At 44.3% G+C, this 17584-nt stretch overlaps 1 protein-coding gene across 3 annotated transcripts in view; it reads left to right on the forward strand.

Moving 5' to 3' along the window:
* The window catches only part of HMBS (hydroxymethylbilane synthase), an 89320-nt gene that overhangs the window by 40032 nt on the left and 31704 nt on the right, over nt 1-17584 (forward strand). For all 3 annotated transcript variants that reach the window (XM_053691345.1, XM_053691347.1, XM_053691346.1), the window contains exons 5-10: nt 1119-1174; nt 1327-1404; nt 4064-4141; nt 5716-5791; nt 7683-7796; nt 7962-8000. In XM_053691345.1, the coding sequence (XP_053547320.1) occupies nt 1119-1174; nt 1327-1404; nt 4064-4141; nt 5716-5791; nt 7683-7796; nt 7962-8000 (441 nt within the window). The remainder of the gene's footprint in view (nt 1-1118; nt 1175-1326; nt 1405-4063; nt 4142-5715; nt 5792-7682; nt 7797-7961; nt 8001-17584) is intronic.

The raw sequence follows: 17584 nt of genomic DNA on the forward strand, positions 1-17584 counted from the left end.
GAGCTGTGCCATGTCTCAGTGGGGTCTGTTTTTTGTGGTGTGTGTGACACGAGAGCTGTGCCATGTCTCAGTGGGGTCTGTTTTTTGTGGTGTGTGTGACACGAGAGCTGTGCCATGTCTCAGTGGGGTCTGTTTTTTGTGGTGTGTGTGACACGAGAGCTGTGCCATGTCTCAGTGGGGTCTGTTTTTTGTGGTGTGTGTGACACGAGAGCTGTGCCATGTCTCAGTGGGGTCTGTTTTTTGTGGTGTGTGTGACACGAGAGCTGTGCCATGTCTCAGTGGGGTCTGTTTTGTGGTGTGTGTGACACGAGAGCTGTGCCATGTCTCAGTGGGGTCTGTTTTGTGGTGTGTGTGACACGAGAGCTGTGCCATGTCTCAGTGGGAAATACTTTGTGTCCTGTCTGTTTTGTGGTGTGTGACATGAGAGCTGTGCCATGTCTCAGTGGGGTCTGTTTTGTGGTGTGTGACACGAGAGCTGTGCCATGTCTGTTTTGTGGTGTGTGACATGAGAGCTGTGCCATGTCTCAGTGGGGTCTGTTTTGTGGTGTGTGTGACACGAGAGCTGTGCCATGTCTCAGTGGGAAATACTTTGTGTCCTGTCTGTTTTGTGGTGTGTGACATGAGAGCTGTGCCATGTCTCAGTGGGGTCTGTTTTGTGGTGTGTGACACGAGAGCTGTGCCATGTCTGTTTTGTGGTGTGTGACATGAGAGCTGTGCCATGTCTCAGTGGGGTCTGTTTTGTGGTGTGTGACACGAGAGCTGTGCCATGTCTGTTTTGTGGTGTGTGACATGAGAGCTGTGCCATGTCTCAGTGGGGTCTGTTTTGTGGTTTGTGACACGAGAGCTGTGCCATGTCTCAGTGGGAAATACTTTGTGTCCTGTCTGTTTTGTGGTGTGTTTGGGGGGCAGCATTGTCTTGTACTGCTGAAGACAAACTCTGTGCTGTGCCTGAGTGGGACAAAGCTGTGCTGTGACTGAAGAACGGAGCACTTATGTGTTGAAAAAGGGCTTTGGGGCATTGCTATGTATCATAAGCACGGGTGTCCTACTGTATGAAATGATGTAATATAGAGAAGTGAGCGGAAGATCCTCATTTCTGACCTTTTTGTTGTCATCAGATTGGAGAGAAGAGCCTATTCACTAAGGAACTGGAGAATGCACTAGAGAGAAATGAGTAAGAACGGAACAATACTGGGTGTAAAGGAGGCGGTTTGTGATAACTGGGTGGGGATTTAAGTTGTGCAATCTGCTCTTTATGTGATACTGACATGTATTGTGTGATTGCTTAGAGTGGATTCCTGTTCCTAATTATTCCTGTTTTTATAGGGTTGACTTTGTGGTGCATTCCTTAAAAGATTTACCAACATCTCTACCTCCTGGATTCACTATTGGTGCAGTGTGCAAGTAAGGAAGGGTGGGGGTTATAAAGTGAACAGAGAGCAGAAGTACTGGACTGTACCTGTGGAGCTATATAAGGTTGTTGTGTCTACTTAGCAGTGTATCCTGTGTGTGTGTGTCCATATCGAGTAGCTTATATCTAGTATGTGTGCATAGGGAGTAGCTTAGATCTGTGTGTGTGTGTGTGTATAGACTAGCTTATATCTAGTGTGTGCGCATAGGGAGTAGCTTATATCTAGTGTGTGCGCATAGGGAGTAGCTTATATCTAGTGTGTGCGCATAGGGAGTAGCTTATATCTAGTGTGTGCGCATAGGGAGTAGCTTATATCTAGTGTGTGCGCATAGGGAGTAGCTTATATCTAGTGTGTGTGTGTGTGTGTATAGACTAGCTTATATCTAGTGTGTGCGCATAGGGAGTAGCTTATATCTAGTGTGTGCGTATAGGGAGTAGCTTATATCTAGTATGTGTGTATTGGAGTAGCTTATATCTAGTATGTGTGTATTGGAGTAGCTTATATCTAGTATGTGTGTATTGGGAGTAGCTTATATCTAGTATGTGTGCATAGGGATTAGCTTAGATCTGTGTGTGTGTATAGAGTAGCTTATATCTAGTGTGTGCGCATAGGGAGTAGCTTATATCTAGTGTGTTCGCATAGGGAGTAGCTTGTATATAGTATGTGCACATAGGGAGTAGCTTGTATATAGTATGTGCACATAGGGAGTAGCTTATATCTAGTGTGTGTGCGTGCATAGGGAGTAGCTTATATCTAGTGTGTGCATAGGGAGTAGCTTATATCTAGTGTGTGTGTATTGGGAGTAGCTTATATCTAGTATGTGCGTATTGGGAGTAGCTTATATCTAGTATGTACGTATTGGGAGTAGCTTATATCTAGTATGTGCGTATAGGGAGTAGCTTATATCTAGTATGTGTGTATTGGAGTATCTTATATCTAGTATGTGTGTATTGGGAGTAGCTTATATCTAGTATGTGTGTATTGGAGTATCTTATATCTAGTATGTGTGTATTGGAGTAGCTTATATCTAGTATGTGTGTATTGGAGTATCTTATATCTAGTATGTGTGTATTGGGAGTAGCTTATATCTAGTATGTGTGTATTGGAGTATCTTATATCTAGTATGTGTGTATTGGGAGTAGCTTATATCTTGTGCATAGGGAGTAGCTTAGATGTGTGTGTGTGTATAGAGTAGCTTATATCTAGTGTGTACGCATAGGGAGTTGCTTATATCTAGTGTGTGCGCATAGGGAGTTGCTTATATCTAGTATGTGCACATAGGGAGTAGCTTGTATATAGTGTGTGTGTGTATAGGGAGTAGCTTGTATATAGTGTGTGTGTGTATAGGGAGTAGCTTATATCTAGTGTGTGCGCGCATAGGGAGTAGCTTATATCTAGTATGTGCGCATAGGGAGTAGCTTATATCTAGTGTGTGTGTGTAGGGAGTAGCTTATATCTAGTATTTGCGTATAGGGAGTAGCTTATATCTAGTATGTGCGTATAGGGAGTAGCTTATATCTAGTATAAGCTACTCCCTATACGCACATACTAGATATAAGCTACTCCCTATACGCACATACTAGATATAAGCTACTCCCTATACGCACATACTAGATATAAGCTACTCCCTATACGCACATACTAGATATAAGCTACTCCCTATACGCACATACTAGATATAAGCTACTCCCTATACGCACATACTAGATATAAGCTACTCCCTATACGCACATACTAGATATAAGCTACTCCCTATACGCACGCACACACACTAGATATAAGCTACTCCCTATACGCACGCACACACACTAGATATAAGCTACTCCCTATATATATATATACACACACACACACACACACACACTAGATATAAGCTACTCCCTATGCGCACACACACACTTACACATAAATATAAACTACTCCCTATGCCCACACACAGGGATATAAGCTACTCCCTATGCTCACACACACACACGGATATAAAGCTACTCCCTTTGCGCGCGCACACACACACTAGATATAAGCAACTCACTATGCGCACACACTAGATATAAGCTACTCTATACGCACATACTAGATATAAGCTACTCCCTATGCACGCACATACTAGATATAAGCTACTCCCTATGCACGCACATACTAGATATAAGCTACTCCCTATGCACGCACATACTAGATATAAGCTACTCCCTATGCACGCACATACTAGATATAAGCTACTCCCTCTGCACGCACATACTAGATATAAGCTACTCCCTATGCACGCACATACTAGATATAAGCTACTCCCTATGCACGCACATACTAGATATAAGCTACTCCCTATGCACGCACATACTAGATATAAGCTACTCCCTATGCACGCACATACTAGATATAAGCTACTCCCTATGCACGCACATACTAGATATAAGCTACTCCCTATGCATGCACATACTAGATATAAGCTACTCCCTATGCATGCACATACTAGATATGTGTGCGTGTAGGGAGTAGCTTAGCTCTAATCTGTGCGTGCGCGTGCATAGGGAGTAGTTTTAGATCTTGTGTGTGTTTACATAGGAAACAGCATATTCATCAGTTTGTGTGTGCACAGCGTACAGCAATGCCTTAATGTATATGCAGACTGACATGCATTCATCTCTCCGCAGACGGGAGAATCCATACGATGCTGTTGTCTTTCATCCAAAACACTTCGGAAAGACTCTGAACTCTCTGCCTGAGAAGAGGTGAGACCAGCACTGGCTTTAGTTTAGGACACACTGCATTTTTTTTTTTTTTCTAATTATACATTCTGTGGGAGGTTTGATAAAAAGAGCGCTGGATACATTTGTTTAAAATGCATGTGTCAAGCCAAAAATGTAAGAGCCTGATTTCTCCCCCCAGTTTTCATGATATATACAGTGGTGGAAACACATCACTAATTTTAGCAGTCGGGTTAAACAGTTTCTAGTCCACTGAATACTCAAAATACTCATGTGCATTTCTCTTTTAAAATTAAGCATTTTTTCCCACTACCCATATATTAACAAAAATGCTTCTAATTAGTTATGCCCCATACACCCTAATTTCAGCCTCAAAAGACGACATTGACGTGTGTTTGTTAGCTCTGACGCAAACATTGCTGATGCAATATATATTCTCTCAGCACGCATGGTGTTTGTATGCTCTGTGCACAGCAAAAGCTGTTAAATAATGAACACGGATGCAAAGTATTGCAAAACTGCTACTATTCAGAATAAAATGACTTGTTTGCAATTCAGATTTGAGTACTATGTTCCTTTAAAATGCACAGCAGTGCACTCAGAGCATGGGTGCATGTGACTTACCTGTGAATGTTAGAGGAGCCATATACACTTGAAAAGTTAGCACAGAATATGTGATTTGTTTCCCAGAATCCAAAGATGCTTCCAGTCAAATTTGAAATGCACTACTGTTAATTTGACTTTGTATGTCCCCTTTAATTATGGGAAAGAGCTTGATTTCTAACTCTTCTGCTGCAATTTCTTACTAGTCTGGGATTAGTAAACTAATGGAAAGTGTCAAAAACCCTGTGTATTTGGTTCTTACAACGTGGAAATCATTTGGAGTCACTGCATATTCCATACAGACAGTCAAAATGTTATAGTTTGACAGCATTTTTCACAACAATAATAAATAAATATTTAGGAGCTTCCCAGTTCAAACCGAAACAACCTTTGTCAGAAGACCTAAAACATTGCTGTTTTAACTACTCACACTCACTGGGAATGGAGATACAATCACTGCTCTTACAACTCCGTTAGTGATTTAAACCCTTGATTGCCAGACATGTACATCCAACAGTGAATTGATTAGAACAGACAGACATGTACAATTAAATTGCTACTGCGGAAAAAAAGCTTGCAGCAATGAGTTAATGCTTTATCACAAATTAATCAGTTGTGTACTTTCATATTCTGTTACCTCTGGTATCACATTTTGAATTGTATCTCATTATGGGAATTGTATTTTGAATCATGTGTAGCTATATATGCGCATTGCAGCTACAATTCAAATTATGTTTTGTGCAATTCAAATTATGTTACTGCTTTTTAAAATTAAAACGGCAGTGTAGTGGAAGGAAGATAAGGGCATCGAAGGGTCACAAATCTTGGTGCCAGGTCCAGTCTTGGCACAGCTTAAGACTTGAACCTACATCTTTCTTCAGATTTTTGCACAGTCTCTACTCATTGTTTTATAATTTAGTAAAGTTGTTTTAAGCATGGCCTCTTTTTCAGACATGTCCTTTTTTGTTGATTTTCTCCTTTTCTGTGCCACACAGTGTCATCGGAACAAGCTCTCTTCGGAGAGCTGCTCAGCTCAAGAAAAAATTTCCTCATTTGGAATTCAAAGATATTGTATCCATTACACAAGAAACAATTATGTGAGACCCCACTAAAGGCAAATTAGACCTTGCATGTTCCCTAAAGCTCAGCTAGGCTGACTATCTCAGGGTTTACTTATTACAGATGCCAACATGACTGTGTGCACAGTTCATATAGCTGATTGTGGGAACATAGGCATATATAGCGCTGCGGAATCTGTTTGGCGCTCTACAACTAATCGGTAATGAAACCCCAAATTTGATTTCGGGATTCAGATAGAGCATGCATTTATGTTTTTAAATAACTTTCCAATTTACTTCTATTATTAGTTTTGCTTCATTCTCTTGGCATTCTTTGTTGAAGGAGCAGCAGTGCACTACTAGTAGCTAGCTGAACACATCATTAAGCCAATTACAAGAGGGATATATGGGCAGCCACCAATCGGCTGCTAGCTCCCAGCTTCTTAGCTTGCCACCTGCAGGGTATCTTTTGAGGCAGAAAGGTACATTTTTTTTTTTTTTTTTTTTAATACCTAAAACATTTTTCTAATTTACTACTTAAATGGACATTAAACACTAAATACATTTTATAAGCTTAGTATTCAGATTATTCACCGCCTCCCTCTAGTCATGGGTGCCGCCATGTTGAAATATGTATTTCACTATATTCTAGAGCTGACCTGTTTGTATATGTGCAGCAATTCTCCTTCAGATACCTGCGTTGTAACCTAGGTTCCATAATGGCAGCACCCATGATTAGAGGGAGGTGCATGAAATGTGTTTGTGTCCCTTTAAAGTGAATGTAAATTTTTATGCTTTTATGTTTTTTAAAAATTCGATTAAAAACAGGGGCACTTTAATTCATCAAAATTTACATTTCACTCCTGTTGTGAAAAAAATACTTACCTTTTAATCTTCACAGCAGCTCCAGCTTCCTCCGGTCGTCGCAAGCCATTTCTGATGTCAGAAATGATGGATAGGTCATCCTCCAATCACGGCTTCCGCCCCGTGGGAATCAGTGTCTGATTCAATGCCGTGATTGGAGGAAGCAGGATTCATCATTTTAGACCCAGGTGGAGGAAGCTGGAGCTGCTGTCAAGATTAAAAGGTAAGTTTTGTTTTTGTTTTTTCACAGCACAAGTGAAATGTAAATTTTGATGAATTAAAGTGCCCCTGTTTTTAATCGAATTTTTAAAAACCGAGTACTTTAGCAACAAAATTTACATTCACTTTAAAGAACAGCTGTATTCCCTCTACACTTCTTTCTCACTTTATTCTATTCTGTTTCACACACATTTAAAGGGACACTGAACCCAAAATTTTTCTTTTGTGATTCAGATAGAGAATTACATTTTTAAGCAACTTTCTAATTTACTCCTATTATCAAATGTTCTTAATTCTCTTGGTATCTTTATTTGAAATGCAAGAATGTAAGTTTAGATGCCGGCCCATTTTTGGTGAACAACCTGGGTTGTTCTTGCTGATTGGTGGATACATTCATCCACCAATAAAAGGGCTGTCCAGAGTCTTAACCAAAAAAAGAAGTCTAGATGCCTTTTTTTCAAATAAAGATAGCACAAGAACGAAGAAAATTGATAATAGGAGTAAATTAGAAAGTTGCTTAAAATTGCATGCTCTATCTGAATCACAAAAGAAAAAATGTGGGTTCAGTGTCCCTTTAAATGGTTTTGTATTTAGGATATTGTATAAAAATACTTGGGACCTGTGTATGTTGCTCTTTCTGTAATACTGGTAACTATTCTGGATTTGAGGATACTTTTTATTTCCCTACGCTTTATAGGATTTAGGGGAGTAGAGGTGTTGTCAGCACATAGTGGTGTTTGTAGGTTTCAATGTATTTACAGTGGGAGTGTAGATATTCTGTATACTTGTTTTGTTTAAACCTTGACGCCTTACCACTCCAGCGTGGTAACTTGAACACGCGCCTTAAAAAGCTAGATGATCAAGAGGATTTCAGTGCTATAATTTTGGCGGCTGCTGGCTTACAACGAATGGGCTGGGAGAATCGGATTGGTCAGGTGAGGTGTTGTATGGAACTGCACAATACAGTATAAATGCCAGAAGTTTGATGCACAAATTGAGCTGGAGAGTTCACATTGAATGTTGACTTTACAAGATGCTTGTTCAGCTTCATGACGGATCTGCAGATATACAGAAATGTAATTTAAGTTTTCTTTTTCAAGGTGCTAACTTCAGATGAGTGTTTATATGCTGTGGGTCAGGTAAGTGAGGGCTCTGCTCCCTATCCTGTAGTTCAACTCATAATGGGCTGGATACACACAGACCTTCTCCACTCATAATGCCCTAGATACACACACAGACCTGCTCGCCATCCTATAGCTCCGCTCATAATGCGATAGATACACACAGACCTTCTCCACTCATAATGCCCTAGATACACACAGAACTGGTCGCCATCCTATAGCTCAGCTCATAATGCGCTAGATACACACAGACCTGCTCGCCATCCTATAGCTCCGCTCATAATGCGCTAGATACACACAGACCTGATCGCCATCCTATAGCTCAGCTCATAATGCGCTAGATACACACAGACCTGCTCCCCATCCTATAGCTCAGCTCATAATGCGCTAGATACACACAGACCTGCTCGCCATCCTATAGCTCCGCTCTTAATGCGCTAGATACACACAGACCTGCTCGCCATCCTATAGCTCCGCTCTTAATGCGCTAGATACACACAGACCTGCTCGCCATCCTATAGCTCCGCTCTTAATGCGCTAGATACACACAGACCTGCTCCCCATCCTATAGCTCAGCTCATAATGCGCTAGATACGCACAGACCTGCTCGCCATCCTATAGCTCCGCTCATAATGCGCTAGATACGCACAGACCTGCTCGCCATCCTATAGCTCCGCTCATAATGCGCTAGATACGCACAGACCTGCTCGCCATCCTATAGCTCCGCTCATAATGCGCTAGATACGCACAGCTCTGCTCATAATGTGCTAGATACACACAGCTCTGCTCATAATGTGCTAGATACACACAGCTCTGCTCATAATGTGCTAGATATACATAGCTCTGCTCATAATGTGCTAGATACACACAGCTCTGCTCATAATGTGCTAGATACACACAGCTCTGCTCATAATGCGCTAGATATACATAGCTCTGCTCATAATGCGCTAGATATACATAGCTCTGCTCTCTATCCTGTAGCTCAAATCCTAATGCGCTAGATATACATAGCTCTGCTCATAATGCGCTAGATATACATAGCTCTGCTCATAATGTGCTAGATACACACAGCTCTGCTCATAATGTGCTAGATACACACAGCTCTGCTCATAATGTGCTAGATACACACAGCTCTGCTCATAATGTGCTAGATATACATAGCTCTGCTCATAATGCGCTAGATATACATAGCTCTGCTCATAATGCGCTAGATACACACAGCTCTGCTCATAATGCACTAGATACACATAGCTCTGCTCATAATGCGCTAGATACACATGGCTCTGCTCATAATGCGCTAGATACACATAGCTCTGCTCATAATGCGCTAGATACACATGGCTCTGCTCATAATGCGCTAGATATACATAGCTCTGCTCATAATGCGCTAGATACACATAGCTCTGCTCCCCATCCTATAGCTCTGCTCATAATGCGCTAGTTACACATAGCTCTGCTCCCCATCCTTTAGCTCTGCTCATAATGCGCTAGATACACATAGCTCTGCTCCCCATTCTTTAGCTCTGCTCATAGTGTGCTAGTTACACATAGCTCTGCTCCCCATCCTATAGCTCTGCTCATAATGCGCTAGATACACATAGCTCTGCTCCCCATCCTATAGCTCTGCTCATAATGCGCTAGATATACACAGACCTGCTCGCCATCCTATAGCTCCGCTCATAATGCGCTAGATACGCACAGACCTGCTCGCCATCCTATAGCTCCGCTCATAATGCGCTAGATACGCACAGACCTGCTCGCCATCCTATAGCTCCGCTCATAATGCGCTAGATACGCACAGACCTGCTCGCCATCCTATAGCTCCGCTCATAATGCGCTAGATACGCACAGACCTGCTCGCCATCCTATAGCTCCGCTCATAATGCGCTAGATACACACAGACCTGCTCGCCATCCTATAGGTCCGCTCATAATGCGCTAGATATACACAGACCTGCTCGCCATCCTATAGCTCTGCTCATAGTGCGCTAGATACACACAGACCTGCTCGCCATCCTATAGCTCCGCTCATAATGCGCTAGATACACACAGACCTGCTCGCCATCCTATAGCTCTGCTCATAGTGCGCTAGATACACACAGACCTGCTCGCCATCCTATAGCTCCGCTCATAATGCACTAGATACACACAGACCTGCTCCCTATCCTGTAGCTCTGCTCATAGTGCGCTAGATACACATAGCTCTGCTCCCCATCCTTTAGCTCTGCTCATAGTGCGCTAGATACACACAGACCTGCTCCCTATCCTGTAGCTCTGCTCATAGTGCGCTAGATACACATAGCTCTGTTCATAGTGCGCTAGATACACACAGCTCTGCTCCCCATCCTATAGCTCTGCTCATATTGCGCTAGATACACACAGCTCTGCTCATAGTGCGCTAGATACACACAGCTCTGCTCATAGTGCGCTAGATACACACAGCTCTGCTCATAATGTCCTAGATACACACAGCTCTGCTCATAATGTCCTAGATACACACAGCTCTGCTCATAATGTCCTAGATACACACAGCTCTGCTCATAATGTGCTAGATACACACAGCTCTGCTCATAATGCGCTAGATATACATGGCTCTGCTCATAATGCGCTAGATATACATAGCTCTGCTCATAATGTGCTAGATATACATAGCTCTGCTCATAGTGCGCTAGATATACATAGCTCTGCTCATAATGTGCTAGATATACATAGCTCTGCTCATAGTGCGCTAGATATACATAGCTCTGCTCATAGTGTGCTAGATACACATAGCTCTGCTCATAGTGCGCTAGATATACATAGCTCTGCTCATAGTGCGCTAGATATACATAGCTCTGCTCATAATGTGCTAGATACACATAGCTCTGCTCATAGTGCGCTAGATATACACAGCTCTGCTCCCCATCCTATAGCTCTGCTCCCCATCCTTTAGCTCTGCTCATAATGTGCTAGATACACACAGCTCTGCTCCCCATCCTTTAGCTCTGCTCATAGTGTGCTAGATACACATAGCTCTGCTCATAGTGTGCTAGATACACATAGCTCTGCTCATAATGCACTAGATACACACAGCTCTGCTCCCCATCCTTTAGCTCTGCTCATAGTGCGCTAGATATACATAGCTCTGCTCATAGTGCGCTAGATATACATAGCTCTGCTCATAATGCGCTAGATACACATAGCTCTGCTCCCTATCCTGTAGCTCCGCTCATAATGCACTAGATACACATAGCTCTACTCCCAATCCTATAGCTCCACTCATAATGCACTAGATACACATAGCTCTACTCCCAATCCTATAGCTCCACTCATAATGCACTAGATACACATAGCTCTACTCCCCATCCTATAGCTCCGCTCATAATGCACTAGATACACATAGCTCTACTCCCCATCCTATAGCTCCGCTCATAATGCGCTAAATACACACAGACCTGCTCTCCATCCTATAGCTCTGTTCATAATGTGCTAGATACACATAGCTCTGCTCCCTATCCTATAGCTCAACTCCTAATGCGCTAGATATACACCTCTGCTCCCCATCCTTTAGCTCTGCTCCACATCCTTTAGCTCTGCTCATAGTGTGCTAGATACACATAGCTCTGCTCATAATGCGCTAGATACACATAGCTCTGCTCATAGTGCGCTAGATACACATAGCTCTGCTCATAATGCGCTAGATACACATAGCTCTGCTCCCCATCCTTTAGCTCTGCTCATAATGCGCTAGATACACATAGCTCTGCTCCCCATTCTTTAGCTCTGCTTCCCCATCCTTTAGCTCTGCTCATAGTGTGCTAGATACACACAGCTCTGCTCATAATGCGCTAGATACACACAGACCTGCTCCCCATCCTTTAGCTCTGCTCATAATGCGCTAGATACACATAGCTCTGCTCCCCATCCTATAGCTCTGCTCATAATGCGCTAGATACACACAGACCTGCTCGCCATCCTATAGCTCTGCTCATAATGCGCTAGATACACATAGCTCTGCTCCCCATCCTATAGCTCTGCTCATAATGCGCTAGATACACAGAGACCTGCTCGCCATCCTATAGCTCCGCTTATAATGCGCTAGATACACAGAGACCTGCTCGCCATCCTATAGCTCCGCTTATAATGCGCTAGATACACACAGACCTGCTCGCCATCCTATAGCTCCGCTCATAATGCGCTAGATACACACAGACCTGCTCGCCATCCTATAGCTCTGCTCATAGTGCGCTAGATACACACAGACCTGGTCGCCATCCTATAGCTCCGCTCATAATGCGCTAGATACACACAGACCTGCTCCCTATCGTGTAGCTCTGCTCATAGTGCGCTAGATACACATAGCTCTGCTCCCCATCCTTTAGCTCTGCTCATAGTGCGCTAGATACACATAGCTCTGCTCCCCATCCTATAGCTCTGCTCATAGTGCGCTAGATACACACAGCTCTGCTCATAGTGCGCTAGATACACACAGCTCTGCTCATAGTGCGCTAGATACACACAGCTCTGCTCATAGTGCGCTAGATACACACAGCTCTGCTCATAGTGCGCTAGATACACACAGCTCTGCTCATAGTGCGCTAGATACACACAGCTCTGCTCATAGTGCGCTAGATACACACAGCTCTGCTCATAGTGCGCTAGATACACACAGCTCTGCTCATAGTGCGCTAGATACACACAGCTCTGCTCATAGTGCGCTAGATACACACAGCTCTGCTCATAGTGCGCTAGATACACACAGCTCTGCTCATAGTGCGCTAGATACACACAGCTCTGCTCATAGTGCGCTAGATACACACAGCTCTGCTCATAGTGCGCTAGATACACACAGCTCTGCTCATAGTGCGCTAGATACACACAGCTCTGCTCATAGTGCGCTAGATACACACAGCTCTGCTCATAGTGCGCTAGATACACACAGCTCTGCTCATAGTGCGCTAGATACACACAGCTCTGCTCATAGTGCGCTAGATACACACAGCTCTGCTCATAGTGCGCTAGATACACACAGCTCTGCTCATAGTGCGCTAGATACACACAGCTCTGCTCATAGTGCGCTAGATACACACAGCTCTGCTCATAGTGCGCTAGATACACACAGCTCTGCTCATAGTGCGCTAGATACACACAGCTCTGCTCATAGTGCGCTAGATACACACAGCTCTGCTCATAGTGCGCTAGATACACACAGCTCTGCTCATAGTGCGCTAGATACACACAGCTCTGCTCATAGTGCGCTAGATACACACAGCTCTGCTCATAGTGCGCTAGATACACACAGCTCTGCTCATAGTGCGCTAGATACACACAGCTCTGCTCATAGTGCGCTAGATACACACAGCTCTGCTCATAGTGCGCTAGATACACACAGCTCTGCTCATAGTGCGCTAGATACACACAGCTCTGCTCATAGTGCGCTAGATACACACAGCTCTGCTCATAGTGCGCTAGATACACACAGCTCTGCTCATAGTGCGCTAGATACACATAGCTCTGCTCATAATGCGCTAGATACACACAGCTCTGCTCATAGTGCGCTAGATACACACAGCTCTGCTCATAGTGCGCTAGATACACACAGCTCTGCTCATAGTGCGCTAGATACACACAGCTCTGCTCATAGTGCGCTAGATACACACAGCTCTGCTCATAGTGCGCTAGATACACACAGCTCTGCTCATAGTGCGCTAGATACACACAGCTCTGCTCATAGTGCGCTAGATACACACAGCTCTGCTCATAGTGCGCTAGATACACACAGCTCTGCTCATAGTGCGCTAGATATACACAGCTCTGCTCATAGTGCGCTAGATACACATAGCTCTGCTCATAGTGCGCTAGATACACACAGCTCTGCTCCCCATCCTTTAGCTCTGCTCATAGTGCGCTAGATATACACCTCTGCTCCCCATCCTTTAGCTCTGCTCCACATCCCTTAGCTCTGCTCATAGTGTGCTAGATACACATAGCTCTGCTCATAATGCGCTAGATACACATAGCTCTGCTCATAATGCGCTAGATACACATAGCTCTGCTCATAATGCGCTAGATACACATAGTTCTGCTCCCCATCCTTTAGCTCTGCTCATAATGCGCTAGATACACACAGACCTGCTCCCTATCCTGTAGCTCTGCTCATAGTGCGCTAGATACACATAGCTCTGCTCCCCATCCTTTAGCTCTGCTCATAGTGCGCTAGATACACATAGCTCTGCTCCCCATCCTATAGCTCTGCTCATAGTGCGCTAGATACACACAGCTCTGCTCATAGTGCGCTAGATACACACAGCTCTGCTCATAGTGCGCTAGATACACACAGCTCTGCTCATAGTGCGCTAGATACACATAGCTCTGCTCCCCATCCTATAGCTCTGCTCATAGTGCGCTAGATACACACAGCTCTGCTCATAGTGCGCTAGATACACACAGCTCTGCTCATAGTGCGCTAGATACACACAGCTCTGCTCATAGTGCGCTAGATACACACACACAGCTCTGCTCATAGTGCGCTAGATACACACACACAGCTCTGCTCATAGTGCGCTAGATACACACAGCTCTGCTCATAGTGCGCTAGATACACACAGCTCTGCTCATAGTGCGCTAGATACACACAGCTCTGCTCATAATGTCCTAGATACACACAGCTCTGCTCATAATGTCCTAGATACACACAGCTCTGCTCATAATGCGCTAGATACACACAGCTCTGCTCATAGTGCGCTAGATATACATAGCTCTGCTCATAATGCGCTAGATACACACAGCTCTGCTCCCCATCCTTTAGCTCTGCTCATAGTGCGCTAGATACACATAGCTCTGCTCCCCATCCTTTAGCTCTGCTCATAGTGCGCTAGATATACACCTCTGCTCCCCATCCTTTAGCTCTGCTCCACATCCCTTAGCTCTGCTCATAGTGTGCTAGATACACATAGCTCTGCTCATAATGCGCTAGATACACATAGCTCTGCTCATAATGCGCTAGATACACATAGCTCTGCTCATAATGCGCTAGATACACATAGTTCTGCTCCCCATCCTTTAGCTCTGCTCATAATGCGCTAGATACACACAGACCTGCTCCCTATCCTGTAGCTCTGCTCATAGTGCGCTAGATACACATAGCTCTGCTCCCCATCCTTTAGCTCTGCTCATAGTGCGCTAGATACACATAGCTCTGCTCCCCATCCTATAGCTCTGCTCATAGTGCGCTAGATACACACAGCTCTGCTCATAGTGCGCTAGATACACACAGCTCTGCTCATAGTGCGCTAGATACACACAGCTCTGCTCATAGTGCGCTAGATACACATAGCTCTGCTCCCCATCCTATAGCTCTGCTCATAGTGCGCTAGATACACACAGCTCTGCTCATAGTGCGCTAGATACACACAGCTCTGCTCATAGTGCGCTAGATACACACACACACACAGCTCTGCTCATAGTGCGCTAGATACACACAGCTCTGCTCATAGTGCGCTAGATACACACAGCTCTGCTCATAATGTCCTAGATACACACAGCTCTGCTCATAATGTCCTAGATACACACAGCTCTGCTCATAATGCGCTAGATACACACAGCTCTGCTCCCCATCCTTTAGCTCTGCTCATAATGTGCTAGATACACACAGCTCTGCTCCCCATCCTTTAGCTCTGCTCATAGTGCGCTAGATACACATAGCTCTGCTCATAGTGTGCTAGATACACATAGCTCTGCTCATAATGCACTAGATACACACAGCTCTGCTCCCCATCCTTTAGCTCTGCTCATAGTGCGCTAGATATACATAGCTCTGCTCATAGTGCGCTAGATATACATAGCTCTGCTCATAATGCGCTAGATACACATAGCTCTGCTCCCTATCCTGTAGCTCCGCTCATAATGCACTAGATACACATAGCTCTACTCCCCATCCTATAGCTCCGCTCATAATGCACTAGATACACATAGCTCTACTCCCCATCCTATAGCTCCGCTCATAATGCGCTAAATACACACAGACCTGCTCGCCATCCTATAGCTCCGCTCATAATGTGCTAGATACACATAGCTCTACTCCCCATCCTATAGCTCCGCTCATAATGCACTAGATACACATAGCTCTACTCCCCATCCTATAGCTCCGCTCATAATGCGCTAAATACACACAGACCTGCTCGCCATCCTATAGCTCTGTTCATAATGTGCTAGATACACATAGCTCTGCTCCCTATCCTATAGCTCAACTCCTAATGCGCTAGATATACACCTCTGCTCCCCATCTTTTAGCTCTGCTCCACATCCTTTAGCTCTGCTCATAGTGTGCTAGATACACATAGCTCTGCTCATAATGCGCTAGATACACATAGCTCTGCTCATAGTGCGCTAGATACACATAGCTCTGCTCATAGTGCGCTAGATACACATAGCTCTGCTCATAGTGCGCTAGATACACATAGCTCTGCTCATAATGCGCTAGATACACATAGCTCTGCTCATAATGCGCTAGATACACATAGCTCTGCTCATAGTGCGCTAGATACACATAGCTCTGCTCATAATGCGCTAGATACACATAGCTCTGCTCCCCATCCTTTAGCTCTGCTCATAATGCGCTAGATACACATAGCTCTGCTCCCCATTCTTTAGCTCTGCTTCCCCATCCTTTAGCTCTGCTCATAGTGTGCTAGATACACATAGCTCTGCTCATAATGCGCTAGATATACATAGCTCTGCTCATAATGCGCTAGATATACATAGCTCTGCTCATAGTGTGCTAGATATACATAGCTCTGCTCATAGTGTGCTAGATACACATAGCTCTGCTCATAGTGCGCTAGATATACATAGCTCTGCTCATAATGCGCTAGATACACACAGCTCTGCTCCCCATCCTTTAGCTCTGCTCATAGTGCGCTAGATACACATAGCTCTGCTCCCCATCCTTTAGCTCTGCTCATAGTGCGCTAGATATACATAGCTCTGCTCATAGTGCGCTAGATACACATAGCTCTGCTCATAGTGCGCTAGATACACATAGCTCTGCTCATAGTGCGCTAGATACACATAGCTCTGCTCATAGTGCGCTAGATACACATAGCTCTGCTCATAGTGCGCTAGATACACATAGCTCTGCTCATAGTGCGCTAGATACACATAGCTCTGCTCATAGTGCGCTAGATACACATAGCTCTGCTCATAGTGCGCTAGATACACATAGCTCTGCTCATAGTGCGCTAGATACACATAGCTCTGCTCATAGTGCGCTAGATACACATAGCTTTGCTCATAGTGCGCTAGATACACATAGCTCTGCTCATAGTGTGCTAAATACACATAGCTCTGCTCATAATGCACTAGATGCACACAGCTCTGCTCCCCATCCTTTAGCTCTGCTCATAGTGCGCTAGATATACATAGCTCTGCTCATAGTGCGCTAGATATACATAGCTCTGCTCATAATGCGCTAGATACACATAGCTCTGCTCCCTATCCTATAGCTCCGCTCATAATGCACTAGATACACATAGCTCTACTCCCCATCCTATAGCTCCGCTCATAATGCGCTAAATACACACAGACCTGCTTGCCATCCTATAGCTCTGTTAATAATGTGCTAGA

This window comes from Bombina bombina, chromosome 8 (assembly GCF_027579735.1).
Source record: "Bombina bombina isolate aBomBom1 chromosome 8, aBomBom1.pri, whole genome shotgun sequence".
NCBI lineage: Eukaryota > Metazoa > Chordata > Amphibia > Anura > Bombinatoridae > Bombina > Bombina bombina.